The following is a 15782-nucleotide window of genomic DNA, read 5'->3' as shown; positions in this document are numbered from 1 at the left end:
GGCCAAATTGGAGTTCATGAACCTCTCCCCCTGAACGAGGTGCCTCTAAAATTCTCTTTTTCTATGATTACACAGTCATCTACTCATGGTAACCAGAAATTTAAGAATTATCCTTCATACCTCCCTCCTCCTCAGACTTCAAATGTAATTCCTCAGCACAGAATGTCAATTTTAACAACTCAATATCTCTAAAATCTATCCACTTCTCTCTACTGGCACCACACCCTTCTCTAAACTGTCACCTTTTCTCACTGGACTATTACAGTGATCTCCTAACCAGTCATTCTTGCCCTCTATAATCCATTCTTCATAATTCACTCGAAGTTGTTTCTTTAATATGCACATCTGAGCACATTTTCCCATTAAAATCATTCCCTGGCTTCCTCATTCTCTTGGAATACAGTCATACTTCCCAGTTCATCCTACAAAATCCTGACACCTCTTCAACTTTATTTTGTACCATGATGCCCCACCCCATCCACTTTGTTCTCTTTGCTGTGATGCACTTGACTTTGTTATGACCTCTCAGACATGTCATCCTCCTGCCAGAGGATCTCCGGACATGCACTTCTGCCTGAATTGATGCACTGGGGGAGTAACTCCGTAATGTATGGTCCAAACCAGAATACTTTTGACTGTGAAAGTGTGCGCTAGTACTAGTTATACCAGACAAGACAACAGGCATATATCAGGACTTTCCAGGGCAAATTGAAATATATGTACACCTCAAATTAACTCATATTTATTTACCAGATCTCAAATCAAATATTGCCTCTTAAGGAAAATTCACAACAACCTCCTTGGCGAGGTAAAGTCTTTATAACTTCCATAACACAGAATACTTCTCTTTTGTTCAACCAATTAGAATTGCAGTTTTACCTTGATGCATAGGATTGTTCTGTGTAGGACTGAAAGGTCCAAGAGGCCAAGGTTGTTTCCAAGGTTCCTCGCCATAGTGTTTGCCTGCCCCAAGTTATCATGTACCGTCAATATCATTTACATCAAGTATCATTTACCAAACGAAGGACACAAAATAGCTTCTCTTTGAAAATTGAACTTTTCTGTGATTGGCACAACTAGCTATCCAGTTATACAAGACAGGAATTAACTGGGAATTACCTTTAAACCATGCCTCTCCCCTCCCACTCAATTCTTCCCCTGCCCATTTTCTTTGCCATCTCCTCTCTCTTCCTCCTCTTCCTTGGCCTCTTTTTGTCCTTTCTTCTACCCATCTTTCCTCCTATATGTAGATATTTTTTTCCCAGAAAGCTAACACACTTATCAGATGCAAAAGATACCACTTCATAAAAACTACAAGTTATTTCTGGAAAATATCATCATTAATTTAAATTGTTTACCTGTATTCACAGAAATCTTCTTACTGGAGATCTAATATAAGAGTCTAAATCATATCTTCAACCATTGTTCTAAAATATGAAGTTCTTTTAACTGTAAAAAAATATATTTAATTTAAATATTTAATAATAAATGATTCTCTTTCAATCTGACTGAAACACTTTATAGGACTACTAGGAAGTCATTTGAAATTCAAATATTTCCAAGATATTTACCCATATAAAGTCATAAAGCCTGACAAAGCTTCTGAGAAAGAAATCCAAACTCAAATATTTCATTATCATTGAAAGTCAAACTCTTTCTGGTTTATACAGTATCTGTTCATTTACATGACTCTCTTCTGGACTGCTATTACCTGAGTGCCAAGAGGATTTCTTATGTACCTTTGTATGTCTCTCTTCCCCACCTGCTTTCCAACATCTTGTATAACATTTTGCATGGTCGTTTGTTGAAATGAACTGTGTTGGGCTAGGGTCCCCTTCTGAGCCTCCCCTAGAGCTGACCCTTTGAGAATTCATATGCTCAAAGTTCTACTGACCTGCAAGATACTCCCATCTCCAGTGGAATCTGCACCTCCCTGTGATCTGCCCTGCACCACTGAGGGCTCATAGTTGCCAAGTCATGCTCCACTGCATTCATGTTCTCCTAGGCTTCCAATGCCGTCCTGAAGGAAGCACCAGGATATGCATTGTACTTTCCTCAGAACACAGTTTTCAAGCCCTTTTTTTTTTTTTTTATTTTTTTTTAACCCTGGCACCTATCAGAGAGAAGAAACACAGCCTGGAAAGATCAAAGGAAACCATGAATAACACCATGGGTGATCGGGAAGCATGCAGACACTGAGCATGCAGTCAAGGGCAAGGGTTCCCTGGGCTGCCTGATCTAATCCCACTTACAAGCTCTCACCAGGCTAGTTCTAAGGACTCAGGAACTCAGACATGTAAAGTCCTTCAAACAGTTCCTGATGCCTGGAAAGGCTCCTAAATAATCTCATGGGGAACAGGTGAGGGCCCCCCAGAATATTAGAAGAAACCTGCAAAATAAAAAAAAAATAGCTACTTTGTTTCAGTGCCTGCTGTATGCCATGCACTGTGATAAGCACATTATATATAAAATACTTTCTTTTTTAAAAGAAAAATAACATCAATAAACTTGATTTTGAGGAGATTTTGGAGGTAAAAAAGTATTGCCTCAGAGATTTTCTTCTGTAGGGCAGACTTGGACCTCATGGTCCAAGGTAACTCTCCAGTTATTCTTCTGTCTTTGTGATTAAACAAGTTCTTTGTGTTCTTTTAAGTTCTTTTCAGCTTCTTGGAATTCTCCTTAGGCATTCCTGCTGCTTCTTGTTCAATATCTTTTTATTAGACTCTTGTGTCCCCAGTGATTGGAACTTATTTTTTTTCTCATTTTCCCTCTGAAACACTATCAAGCTGAAAAATGAGTATAGCTCCTATTGTTCCTGGTCTGAGTTTAAACTTATCTTACCTGCTTTAGAAAACAAAGAAATGCTCTTTACACATTCACTTTCACAGCATTCAAATCCACAAATGCACATTTATCCCAAAGTGTTTAATGACACTGAGCTGAAGTTGCAAGGTAATACAGAATTATTTGGTAAAATTTCCTTTTCTCTGATGCTGATAAAAGGATCAAGATTTTTAGAAAGAGAAGAAAGAACTTTTTTCACATGCAAAGAAAACTTTATTATTATTATTATTATTATTATTATTATTATTATTATTTTCCTTTTGCCAAAAGTGTGGTTTCTGGACAATTCCCAGTTTCTCTTTCCTGTATATAAAGCTCTCTCAATGAAAGCCCAGGAACATATAGCTAGTGAAACAGACCAATCGATGGATAGGAAGCCTCCTAGTCAGACAATGAATACATAGTCTTCAGTGACCAGCCAGGCCCAGCCTCAACCTCTGAAGTGGAAAATTCACTCTCCCCAAGGGAAATTTGGGCCTAATCAGCCCCTTTGTGTCTCTCATGTAAGGCCACGGTACTTAGGACAATAATAATCTCAGCCTGAGTTCTCAAATGGCTGCTTGTACTATCTCATAAATCTATGGAGTGATGATATTGCACAACTCCCCCCCCCCCGCACCTTTGTTAGGCTAGATAAACATCCTAAGAAAAATTGTGCTCTTAACTAATTCTCAGAGTAGTCATCTGAAACAAAATCCATAGCCAAGGCAGTGCAGTGTGGTTAAAGTTCAGGTCTAAGATTTGGGGATCAGGTTCTCTCTATCTTCATTTTGCAAGAGGTAGGGGTGACATGAGCTAGTAATGTGCTCAGAAGCTCAAAGGAATACTTTTCACCAGAACTTCTGCTTCCCCGCTGTATTTAGTATATGATTCACATCAGAGAAGCTTCCTTATTCATTAATGATGCCCCTGCTGTGAATTCCTGCAACCTGTTTCTATTAAGAACTTCATCATCTTCCTCATTCTTCTCAGATGCAATAGGAGCACAGTAGCTACTTCTCTGTCCCTCTCTTAGGCCTTCTCCCCACCCTGAAGTGACCTTGACACCCCCACGACTGGGGCTGGAGTCTGGTTCTTGTCATATGGCCTATGTTTCAGCCACTGTAAGTTGTCATCACCGTCAGAGTCTCCACCCTCTTTGCCAGTTACATAAGAGGCCACATAAACGTCTGCTCCGTAGCACAAGCTTTTATTAAACAGACACCGCACAAGAGGCCAAGTGGGCAAGAGGTCCATCCGGAGCCACGTCCCCTGGGAGGGTGAGGGGCTGTGTCCCAGTCTTGGCTCCCAGAGGAACTCAGCTCAGCTCTCTGCCTATGTTTGCAGCCTTCAGTATCAAGGACGACATGTTATGTTTTCAGAGTAAAGAAGCAAAAGAGCAGCAGCCCTTTCAAAATAAGAATTCCCTTGCTGTTTGTTTCCTTTTGGAACACAATAAGAACAGACTGAGGACATGACTCTGAGCTGTCAACGCTTCCTCCCCGGCTTCCACGGCACCTTTCCTTTGCCAGGAAAAAAAAAAAAAAAAAAAAAAGCTGCTGAAGTTAAACAAGGGCTTAATGAATAGTCAAAATAATTGTTTAGCTTGGATATAAGGACGTAGGTAAATAGATGATTGCCGGAGACCGGGGGCCAGGAAAAGCAGCTCAGCAGGACACACTTGTTCTGTCCATCGGACAACAGCCCAGTGGCCTCTGCTCCTCCAGAGACTGTTATTACTGAGTTATTTCTCTCTTTCCACCAGCATATTGAAGCAATTTAGCATCAGAAGGGGCTCATGGAAGCAGGAAGAGGGAAAGAGAACCTTCTATATTAGAAATATATGCTTAATACATTCGTCTTACTGCATAAGAACTTTGATTAAATGGAATAGCCCAGATGTGGGATGTTTGTATTTAACATTTTTCAGGGTAAAAAAATCTCTAAAAGGCATTGTAGCCCACTTGCAATTGTCCTGCTTCCTACTTTACTAGTATATTTAGCATGATTTAATTTTTTTTGAAAACAAATATTTACTACCATTAAGGGACATCATGAGGCTTATGAGGAATCCACTTCTAAGACCATAAATGTAGTTACAGACAGGATAAGCAGTGAAACTGAATCTTCCAGGTATGATTTTGTTATTTGTTGTTGTTACTGTTGATTTGTTTGTTTTGCTTATTTGTTGCTTTAGGTATTTTTTTGCCATCAACTTACTTTGTAGTTATTTATCTCTTTTTCCAAAAAATGGAGTGCATCATACAAATAATGCTTAAATGAGAATTTGAGTAAAGTGATTGCCAGGTAATTACAGTTCTGCTGAATAATATTTTTAATAATTTCTTTCCATTTCTTAATTGAAATCTTGAATTCATCCAAGTAACAGATGCCCCTGCTGTTCAGTTTTGGGGAACCCTGAGGACTATGTGTTTGGTTTTCTTGAAAATAGCTACCAGAGCATTCACTGGCCGAGAAAAGGTTAATGCTTAACTATGTATGCAATTCTCCTACAGAATTATTGCTGATAATTTGGGGAAAAGGTTAACAATACGGTTGGGGGTTAGCTTTGAGTTCAAGCACAAGCTCTCACTCTACAGATTTGAACAAATTATCAAATTTCCAGTGACTTTAGTTTCCTCAACTATAAAATCATAATAACACATATTTTGGGTTGTTGGGTTGACAATGAGACAATGCATGTAAAATTTAAATGCTCAGCACGGTGGAAGGATCCAATATAACATTAATTCTTTTGTCTCACACTCCTTATAATTTCCTCACAACAACATGTAAGGTAGGCAAAATTGCTATAATTATAATTTAAATACTGGAAAATTGGACCTTAAAATGGCTATTGATTTATTTGTCCAAGGTTACCCAATGTGGCAAAAGGCAGACCCTGTTAATATAAGAGTCCCTTCATTCCTAGTGTATCACCCTCCCATCACCCATTCTGCCCTGTAGTCTTCTGTCTCTGTCTAGTTTCCTTAAATTCGAAGGAATTTACATTTACAGGCCTACATGAGAATAGGCCTGTCTGCCTCACAGCCCCAGGTGGACAACAGGAATAAATCCTGTGAAAGGCTTATTAACCTATGTCAACATTACACAGATAGTCTCTGGGAAAAATGGTACCCTTATAACTACAAAGTCCAGGGCAACTCTTTGGTGATACTGAGATGAAAATACTAATAGAGAAGTAAATTCCAAATGGCAAACTTGAAACTCCTGGAAGAGTCCCAAGGGAAGGTAGCAACAGGTCAAAAAATCCCCAAGCCCAGCCGGCTTTGGAGACCAAATGCCTACAGTCTCCTCTCTATTTTTTTAATGTATGCCTATCTTACCATCACCATAAAATAGAAATTCATTTATAGTCAGCACTGGATTGTTATGTCATTTTAATAAGCTATATTTTCTCATTGGATACTAAAAGGACAACTTCTACAATAGCAAGGGCAGCACAAGGTTATGTTTTGCTGTTTTTGTTTCATTTTAAAAATCAGCTTTACACACCTCGTAAGGTTAGAAACCAATGGTATTGAGGAGAGATCACTGCCTGTGAAGTCTAAGAACCTAGACTTAACTCCAGCTCTGCTCATTATAAGCATAAACAGCATCAACTCAGAAGTTCAAGGAAAGTTAGCAGACTTGTACTGAGTGCCTTTGAGGGAGCTGAACCCTCAGTGAATGTAGAGTGAATCCAGGTCTATGCAGTCGTTCTTCCCTCAGCCACTATTTTTTCACTTATAAAATAAGGAGAAGAGTAGTAGCTCCCTTCACAGGATGAGAATCCAGTGAGAGAAGCAAAACAAAAAATTCACTGTGATAATTTTTGAATATTTTTGAAATGCTAGAGCATTATAAACATAGGGTATTAGAGACACCTACCAGGACACTGGGAAACCTTCAACTCCTCTGAGTGGCTTCCTTCAACTGTTGACCATCTAAAGACTTATCAAAAACCAACAGCATTTCCTTCTTTAGTTTCCAATTATATTCATATTTTTAAATGTACTTTTCTATCCCTTCCTTTCTCCTCCCATTTCCTCTCTTTTATCTTTTATAAATTGATTTCTCTCTTTTTGTTCCATATATTGTAGCATCCTTTAGTACCTATATGGCAGTACAATATCAGATTTTACAAAGCATAATAAATAAGGAAAAATATAAAATTCAAAGCAGAGAATATCTCAAGAGCTCATGGCTTGCACTGAGTATTTGCTATTAAGTACTCAGTAATCCTGAGTACACTTGAGACCTGTCTGTGAGGGACATTTAAAGCAGCATCAATGGCAGGGTTGCAGTGGCTGGGGATCTCACCCAAGTCTGGTTGACAGACTTGGAATTAGGATGGGAGGATAGAAGATTGTTCCTCCTCTCTGCTCCCAGGCTGAGGCCTGAATGATGCTTCAGGTCTGGAGGAGAAGTGGCTTATAGATGGTGCCCCGTTGCTCCCAAAATTGATACTCCTAGAATTGAAACCCTTCATGATTCAGTTCTTCCAGAAATATATTGTTTTCATGTATTTCTCCCTCTCCACAGATTCTGCAAGAAATGTAATAACTGGCAAACCTGTTTTTTTTTCACTCTTGTCAACAAAGGACATTTGTTTGGTCCACCACATTCCAGATAGCACCCAAAGTGCTATGGAGAAATGCAGATCACATCATATGCAGGGATGCCTGCTTTGCAGGAGTTTAGAAGGAAGGAAACAGCATTTATTGCTAGGCAGCAAATGTTATTTTAGACACTGATGATGGCACATTGAAGCAAGTCATTTTCACTTTATAAATGAGGCAACTGTGGCTAAGAGAAATAAATTCCTCAAGATTGCACAGGTAGCAACTGTCTGAGCCAGGCGTCTCCAAGGTCCTCCTTATTCTGAAACTCATGCATCCTCTGTGCTATTTTATCACCTTTTGGGAAGGCAGAACACACACACACATCAGAAAGGGAAAATAATACACCCATTAAAAGAAGCCTACAAATAAATGCATACTAGAAACTCTACAGATTATCCTAGATACAAGGGTGGTTAACAGTCTAAAGCACCTGGAGCTAATTAGCTTCTAATGCAAATCTATGATACAACCTAGGGAAAAGGAGGATAATCACCAGTCAGAAAGCAATTGTGCTGGGACCAAGAGAAATGACACTGCTAAGAAGGAAAGCTATGATACCAACACACCATTTGTCCTTCCAGGTTCAGATTGCCTCATCTTTATGGCCCTGAAAAGTACAAAAACACTTAGGAAACCATAAAAGTTGCTCTAATTTTCACAGACCAGGCAAACATTAGAGAGCAGTGGTTCATTCATGAGGGTTGGCCAAGTTCATTATACTCAGCATTAATTATACACCCCTTCCCACCTATCACTCCCTTAAATATGCTGGAAGGGAATCATTCTTCTCCTGACATCTGGTGTTGGTTCCGTTGACATAACCGGTTAAGAGGATTTGCAGAGAAGTGAACACACTTGGCAACATCTTCAAACCTTTGTTTGGATTTTCTGTTTTCTAGGAGATGTACGACTAAGGGGTCAGACGGGGGTTCCTGCTGAACGCCGTGGCTCCTACCCATTCATTGACTTCCGCCTACTTAACAGTGAGTAATCAAGAGTACCTGGAAAGGAACAAACGTTGCTTCAAAAAGAAAAAAAAAAAAATTCATTTCCCTCTAAACTTCAAAACCTGCTGAGGTCTGCCTTCCTTCCTCTACCTCTGTCCTCCCGACTGGACCTGAAACCTTTGTCTTTCCATTTCCTCACCAATGAAGTCATTCTGGCCCTAGCTACCTCTCAGCATTCTAGTGAGGGTACAGTGAGCTCATGTTAGCTTTAAAAATGTCAATCTTAAAAGCTGTGAAACCCTATACAAGGAAGATATTATTTTCACTTTCTAGCTTGTTCTCTCTACTCTCAGCCAGGACTAAACTAGATGAGATTCTATTTTACTTTTGAAACTTCCCAGGGAAGCCTACTCTACAGTTGCACTTAAAAACCCACCCACCATCTAACTCTCTCTTCTTTGTCTAATCTAAATCCTTGAAGACTGTCCTTGCCTTCCTGGTCATCTGGTGAAGACTATGAGGATGTAGTTTGCTCTTGCCACTTCCTCCTTTATGATCACCTCCCAAGTGCTCTTCTACTTCTCCCTTCCATTACCACTCTTAGTTTCAAGTTCTGCTCAACCTTGAATTCCTAGTTCTCATGAGGCATCTTAAGTTCCTTCAGAAGCCCAAACCAGTGACCAGTCATCCCTCCAGATTTCAAATCTTCTATCATAATATTTTTTTTACCTTGAACTTGTGGTGGGTGGTAGGGGAGATAATGGATGAATCTCACAAGTTCCTCCAAGATTTTCACTGTGTGGTTCTTATATCACTCTCCATCTATAATTTCAAAGTCCTGGATTGAATTTACTTTCCTTTGACATAAACAAGCTCAGTTCAAGAGGTAACTTGATTTACCTTGACCCCTGAAAATTATTAGAAGAAATTATACCTGACTATTTCTGATCCTTAGATCCATGAAACCAATAAGAGATGGACATGTTAGTATTTCTCCTGGATTGTTAATCTCACATATCAATGTGTAGTATCTATTTTTTGTTTTGTTTGTTTGTTTGTTTGTTGAAGTGAGTTGTTTGTTTTACCTCTTTCAGGGATATAGAGATTTGGAATAACTTTCTTACCCACAACCCAGTGAAATACTTTTTAGAATTCAGAATTGAGTAGCTACATCAAGGTGATATTGAACACAAACTGTGGGAGCTCCAGTGTTATCTATGACCTCTCCTTATTGACTGATGCCTTCAAACGGGCTGTTTCAACTATCAATAGAAGTTATACCTTTGACAGTCTCTAGACTGTATGGATTTCTAGGTTCCAGGCATGTGATTCCACCGAGCAGGACACACATGAGCAAAGCACTATTTCATACAGACCAGAACTCTTTAATGGAATCACATTCTGAAAGTCAAAGGGAAAAAAATAACCACAAAGCCCCTTTTTGATAGTAAATAAATCTTACTTCATAGTTTCGAATCTAAAACACAAGAAAATTAGGAAAAAGGGAAATATTTATCTTTATAATTTAGAAGTTCCAAATGATTCTCTTTAAATTTAATGCTAAGCAACATCCTGTGAATTGTGATGATCTTCACAGGTGGGACTACGAAATATTCAATTGTCTACATCATGTGCTTCTAGATATTAAAAAAAAAAAAACACTTGGAGGTTTTAAAAATAATTGGCTTCTTTTACTTTTTTTAATCTGAAAAAAAACTGCAACCATCAAAAATTAAAGAGAAACTCATTGCAGGTAATATTTCATCGTTATACCACTCACCTATAAAAGAGCATCCACAAGCACTGTCACCCCTCTGCCTGAGATCTTCCAGGAACTTCCTGGTGCCTGGGTTCATCCTGATCCTTTCCTGGCCCTGGATGCTATCTGAGCCTCCACCTGCATTTCACCCTGTTGCCATGACCCTCCATACATTGAGAGGCCATCTACCTGGAAAGTCCCTTTTCCAATCTTCTCAGCACTCCATTCTGGATAACTCTTTCATTCATGTCTCTTTATTTTTAACATACACTAAGTTGATGCTAATTTATCTCCATAGTATTTTGCTTTATAAGTGGTCTCAAAGTTTTTCCTAGATACATAAAACACATCCCTAAATATACAAGATCCTAAGAGCGATATCTTCTTTATTGGTTTATTTTTTAATTGGTGCATTAGAGGTGTACATAAATGTGGAATTCATTGTTATGTATTCATACATGAGTGCACATGATAGTTTGTTTAATTTCCTTCTGCTGTTCCTTCCCTTTTCCATCCTTCCTTCCTCTCTTGTTACCCTTCCTCTACTCCACTGTTCTCCCTTCTATTTTCATGAGATTCCCCCCCCCTTTTTAATTCCTATTACTCTGTAGCTTCCACACAAAAGAAAACATTTGACCTTTGACTTTCTGTGCCTGGATTTTTTTCACTCAACATAATGTTTCATCCATTTACCAGCAAATAACATAATTTCATTCTTCTTTATGACTAAGTAAAACGTGTGTGTGTGTGTATCACATTTTGTTTACCTAATCATCAATTGAGGGACACCTAGACCAAGTTCCACCACTTGGCTATTATAAATTGTGCTGCTATAAACATCAATGTGCCTGTATCACTATGGTATGCTGATTTTACTTCTTTAGGATAAATACCAAGGAGTGGGATAGCTGGGTCATATAGTGGTTCCATTTCTTGAAGATTCCTCATACTGCTTTCCAAAGTGGTTATACTTATTTGCAGTCCTACCAACAATGTATAAGTGTACCTTTTCCCCTACATTCTTGCCAGCATTTGTTATTTATAATTTTGATGATTGCTATTCTAATTGGAGTAAGATAAAAATCTCAGTGTGGTTTTGATTTATCATTCCCTGATTACCAAGGGTATTGAATACTTTTTCATGCATGTATTTTCCATTGACATTTCTTCTTTTGATAAAAGTCTGTTTAGTTCATTGGGTTTGGTTTTTTGTTGTTGTTGTTGTTTTGTTTGCTTGTTTTTGGTGTTTTTTAAGATACACACACACACACACACATATATTCTTACTGATTACAAATATATATGTTTGATTACATATATATATATATATATAACTAATTATATATTCTTATTATTAATCTCCTGTTGGAAAGTAACTGTCAAAGATTTTTCTCTCATTCTGTAAGCTCTCTCTCTTCATACTCTTGTTTCCTTCATACTCTTGTTTTTACATATTCTATTTTCCCAGCACCATTTGTTTAAAATGCTATCTTTTCTCCAATGTATGTTTTTGACACCTTTGTCAAGGATCAGATGACTGTATCTCTGTGGATTTGTCTCCATGTCTTCTATTCATGTCTGTTTTATGCCAATTCCATGTTATTTTGTAACTAACACTCTGCAATATAATTTTTGAGATCAGATATTTTGATGCCATTAGTATCACTCTCCTTGCTCAGGATGTCTTTGGCTATTCTGAGTTTTGTATTCTTCCATATGAATTTAAGGATTGTTTTTTCTGGTTTCATGAAGAATGTCATTGGTATTTTGATGGTGATCACATTAAGTCTGTATATAGCTCTTAGCAGTATGTCCATTTTTATAATATTAATTGCCTATCCAAGAGCATGGAAGGCCTTTCCATATTCTAAGGTCTTCTTCAATTTGTTTATTCAATGTTCTCTAGTTTTCATTGGAGAGGTCTTTTGCCTCCTTTGTTAAATTTATTCCCGAGTAATTTTCTTGAGGCTATTGTGAATGGAGTTATTTTCCTGATTTCTTTCTCCAAAGATTCATTATCAGAATATTGGAAAGCTATTGATGTTTGTATATTGGTCTTGTATCCTGCTGCTTTGTTGAATGGAGTGTTTTGGTTCTTCTAAGTATACAGTCACGTCATCAACAAACAGATAATTTGCTCTTTTCTTTACCTATTTGTATGCCTTTAATTTCCTTCTCTTGACTGATCACTTTAGTTATAGTTTCAAGAACTGCATTGAATAGGAGTGGTTAAAGTGGACATCCTTGTCCCATTCCTGCTTTCAGTTTTTCTCTGTTAAAGTATGATGTTGGCCTTGGGTATGTCATATGTCATCTAAGCCTTTATGACAGTTTTGTTCTCTCTCCCAAAGAGGTATGTTCATTTTATCCCTAGTTTTTCCAGTGTTTTTAACTTGAATGAGTGCTGGATTTTGTCAAAGGCTTCTACATCTATTGAGATGATCCTGTGATTTTTTTTCCTAAATATAATCTCTTTATAGTTACTGGCCACTCAATAACTACATAATTAATTTATCAATTAGATGAAAGGGTCTCCTCAAAAAGATTCTATGAATGAAAATCATGTACTACATTTAATTGAACTGCACAGATAGAACTAAAGACCTCTGAGATTTCCCTCATATATGGTTCTACCCTTCCTGTGTATAATTCCTGCATGTGCCCTAGCAGTGAGTTGAAGCTAGAAGCCATAATGTCACTATGATCACCCTCCAGTTTCCTAGCAGCAATTATATCAGCTTGTCACCATACAGCAATAGGTATGTGAATCTGTATAAGATGCAGTCACATAGAATATACTTGTCATATCTCCTAGTACTTCATACAGTCTATCATACTTCATTTTCCTTAATCTCACTTATGTCCTTGTTGAGGTTTGCCTGAGCTGTTAATGTATGCTTTCTGCCTAAAGACAAGTATTTTAGAACATTTTTTCTCCTAAAACTTATTTTTATCAACTCATCTAATTCTATATGATAAATACTAAACTAGTTTAAAGTGATTCTTTATATCATTTACCTTAATATTGAGTCAGTGTTTTTCCCAAGGATGAACACAGAACCAAAACTTCATTTTCCTCTATGGTTTGCAGTTTTGTTCTCTCTCCCAAAGTAGAATCTAATCGAGAACTTAAAAAAAAAAAAAAATCATTTCTAGGAAAAACAAGATCACTACAGTCTGTTTCCTGGTTCTGCATTCCTACAGCTGTCCTTCTAAAATGCTTAGTCAAACCCACACAGCTACCATTTCCTATCCAAAATGCCCCTGGCTGTTGTCCCTCCACCACTTGCTTTAGTATCTGTCTTTAATCACTGCAACCAGCACAAGCAAAAATTCATATTAATCATAAGGCCCACTGCATTTCTACATTGGCCCCATTAACCACAGTTCTAACCTGTCACAGCAGACAGGGGACATTAGAATTAATATCCAAATAACTTATCTTCTGTCAGAACAAAGTCACTAGGATATTAAAACAAAATTAAAACAGAGGTGGACAAATGACTAACCTATTTACCAGATCTGCCCACATCCCCCATCACTGTCTGTTTTGATAAATAAATTTTATTGAAAGACAGCCAAGCTCATTTGTTTATATTTTTTCTGTCATCTAGGATTGTTTTCACACCAAAATGGCAGAGAGTTGCAACAGAGACCATATGGTCCACAAAGCCGAAAATACTTCCTCTGGGGCCCTTCATAGAAAAATTTGTTAACCCCTAACTTAGACTTTTTTTTTTTGATCAGGGATTGAACCCAGGGGAGCTTAACCACTGAAGCATATTCCTAGCTTTTTTTTTAGACGGAGAGACACTGTCTCTCTAAGTTGCTTTAGGGCTTCTCTAAGTTGCTGAGGCTGGCTTTGAACTTGTGATCTTCCTGCCTCAGCCTCCCAAGCCACAGGGATTAGAGAGTGTGCCACAGCTCCCACTTTAGGTTGTTGTTTTTTTTTTTTTTTTTTTTTTGTTGTTTTTAAAACATAATAAGAGGGTTTTGTGACATTTCCATGGACATATTCAGTTAAGTCTATTTTCCTTTGTTAATATCATTGCTTTACTTTCAAGAATGGGCATAACATTGACTAAGTTTATGTGAGATAGAAATAAAAACAGAACATGAACCTCTCTTATTGATCTAGATTTAAAATTTCAATTTACAATGGTAATTTCAAATTGCACCAACATTCTGCAAGATATACCTTTTTCTATATATATTTTTGAGGGGTGGGGGTAAAGTATTACCATGCATAAGTGCCTATGGTCTACATATAAACTGGTTATTTACTTGGTTTACCTGGTGTAGTCCTGTTATCTGGGCACACGTACTAACAGGGCCATCTTTGATTCCCAATATATTCTGTTTTGGACAATAAATTATAGGCCAACTGCTTATAAAGATTTTTCCAGAAAAGAATATTCCAATACAATGCTTCTCAAAGATCACATGCAGAAAGCATCATGACTATAGTTCATAACAAATGAATTGTAAACTTGAAAATTGCTAAAAGATTTTAAGTGTTCTTACCACAAATAAATATGTAAAGTCATGCATATATTAATTAGCTTGATTTAGCTATTCCATAGTGCATGTTTAATTCAAAGCATCATCTTGTGTACCATAAATATATATAATTTTTACATATTAATAAAAAAATACAGGATATGCATCCCAGATATTAAGTCAGGAAATCCCCTTCAGAAACTAGGCATGGTGGTGCATGCCTCCAATCCCAGTGGCTCTAGAGGCTGAAGGAGAAGAATCACGAGTTCTGCAATTTAGCAAGACCCTCCTCAATTTAGTGAGACCCTGTCTCAAAATAAAAAATAAAAAGGTCTAGCAATGTGGCTCAGTGGTAGAGTACCCCTGACTTCAACCCCCACTACCAAAAAAAGAAAATCCCCTTCATAAGAGATCCATCCAGATCAATAGAAATACGTAGAACAAAGTTACTTGTTAAAAGTCAGTTTCATAGCTTGGCACGGTGGCACACAACTATAATCCTAGTGGCTTAGGAGGCTGATGCAGGATGATCTTGAATTCAAAGCCAGCTTCAACAACTCAGTGAGGCCCTAAACAATGTAGCAAGAACTTGTTTCAACATAAAAATGCAAAAAGGGCTGGGGGTGTGACTTAGTGGCCAAGCATCCCTGGGTTCAATCCCCAAAAAGTCAAGTTTCACTTCCTATTTCTATTTTACCTAATTTAGAAGAAAGGTGTCTATATGACTTTCTAGAAGCTTCTAGAGAGAAAGAAGCAGGGGACCAGCACCATAGAAGCAGGGCTCTAGCACCATTCTAGGGGACACAGGAAACATAGCCCTTTAAAGAAGAAAGTTATCTTCATACCTAACCATGGAGGGACAGAACAGGGAAAAAAGGTGGAAGTTATTTTTATTTCAGAAGAAGTATTGAAACACGGAACAGAAGAAAGGCAGGAGAGATGGAAACATAACAGTTCAATTATCCCAATGCCAGTTTCCCCTGGATGCATTTCATTTACAACAGCCTTGGCTGCTGAGGAGGAAGCAGGAGAGAAACTGTAGAGAAGTGTGTTCAGAGACGTAGATACAGAGGTGAGAGTGGCAGAGGAGTCACAATCTTCAAAAATCAAGGGCTCCTGCAGCTCTGT

The 15782-nt window shown here is 37.9% G+C and overlaps 1 protein-coding gene across 2 annotated transcripts in view; it reads left to right on the top strand.

The window, feature by feature from the left end:
* Positions 1-15782, top strand: part of Pde7b (phosphodiesterase 7B) — a 310149-nt gene that overhangs the window by 223628 nt on the left and 70739 nt on the right. For both annotated transcript variants that reach the window (XM_076858226.2, XM_076858227.2), the window contains one exon: positions 8348-8431. In XM_076858226.2, coding sequence (XP_076714341.1) covers positions 8348-8431 — 84 coding nt within the window. The remainder of the gene's footprint in view (positions 1-8347; positions 8432-15782) is intronic.

This window comes from Callospermophilus lateralis, chromosome 6 (assembly GCF_048772815.1).
Source record: "Callospermophilus lateralis isolate mCalLat2 chromosome 6, mCalLat2.hap1, whole genome shotgun sequence".
Taxonomy (NCBI): Eukaryota; Metazoa; Chordata; class Mammalia; order Rodentia; family Sciuridae; genus Callospermophilus; species Callospermophilus lateralis.
Note: the sequence above shows the minus strand (reverse complement) of the source record. Positions and strands in the feature narration are given on the sequence as shown.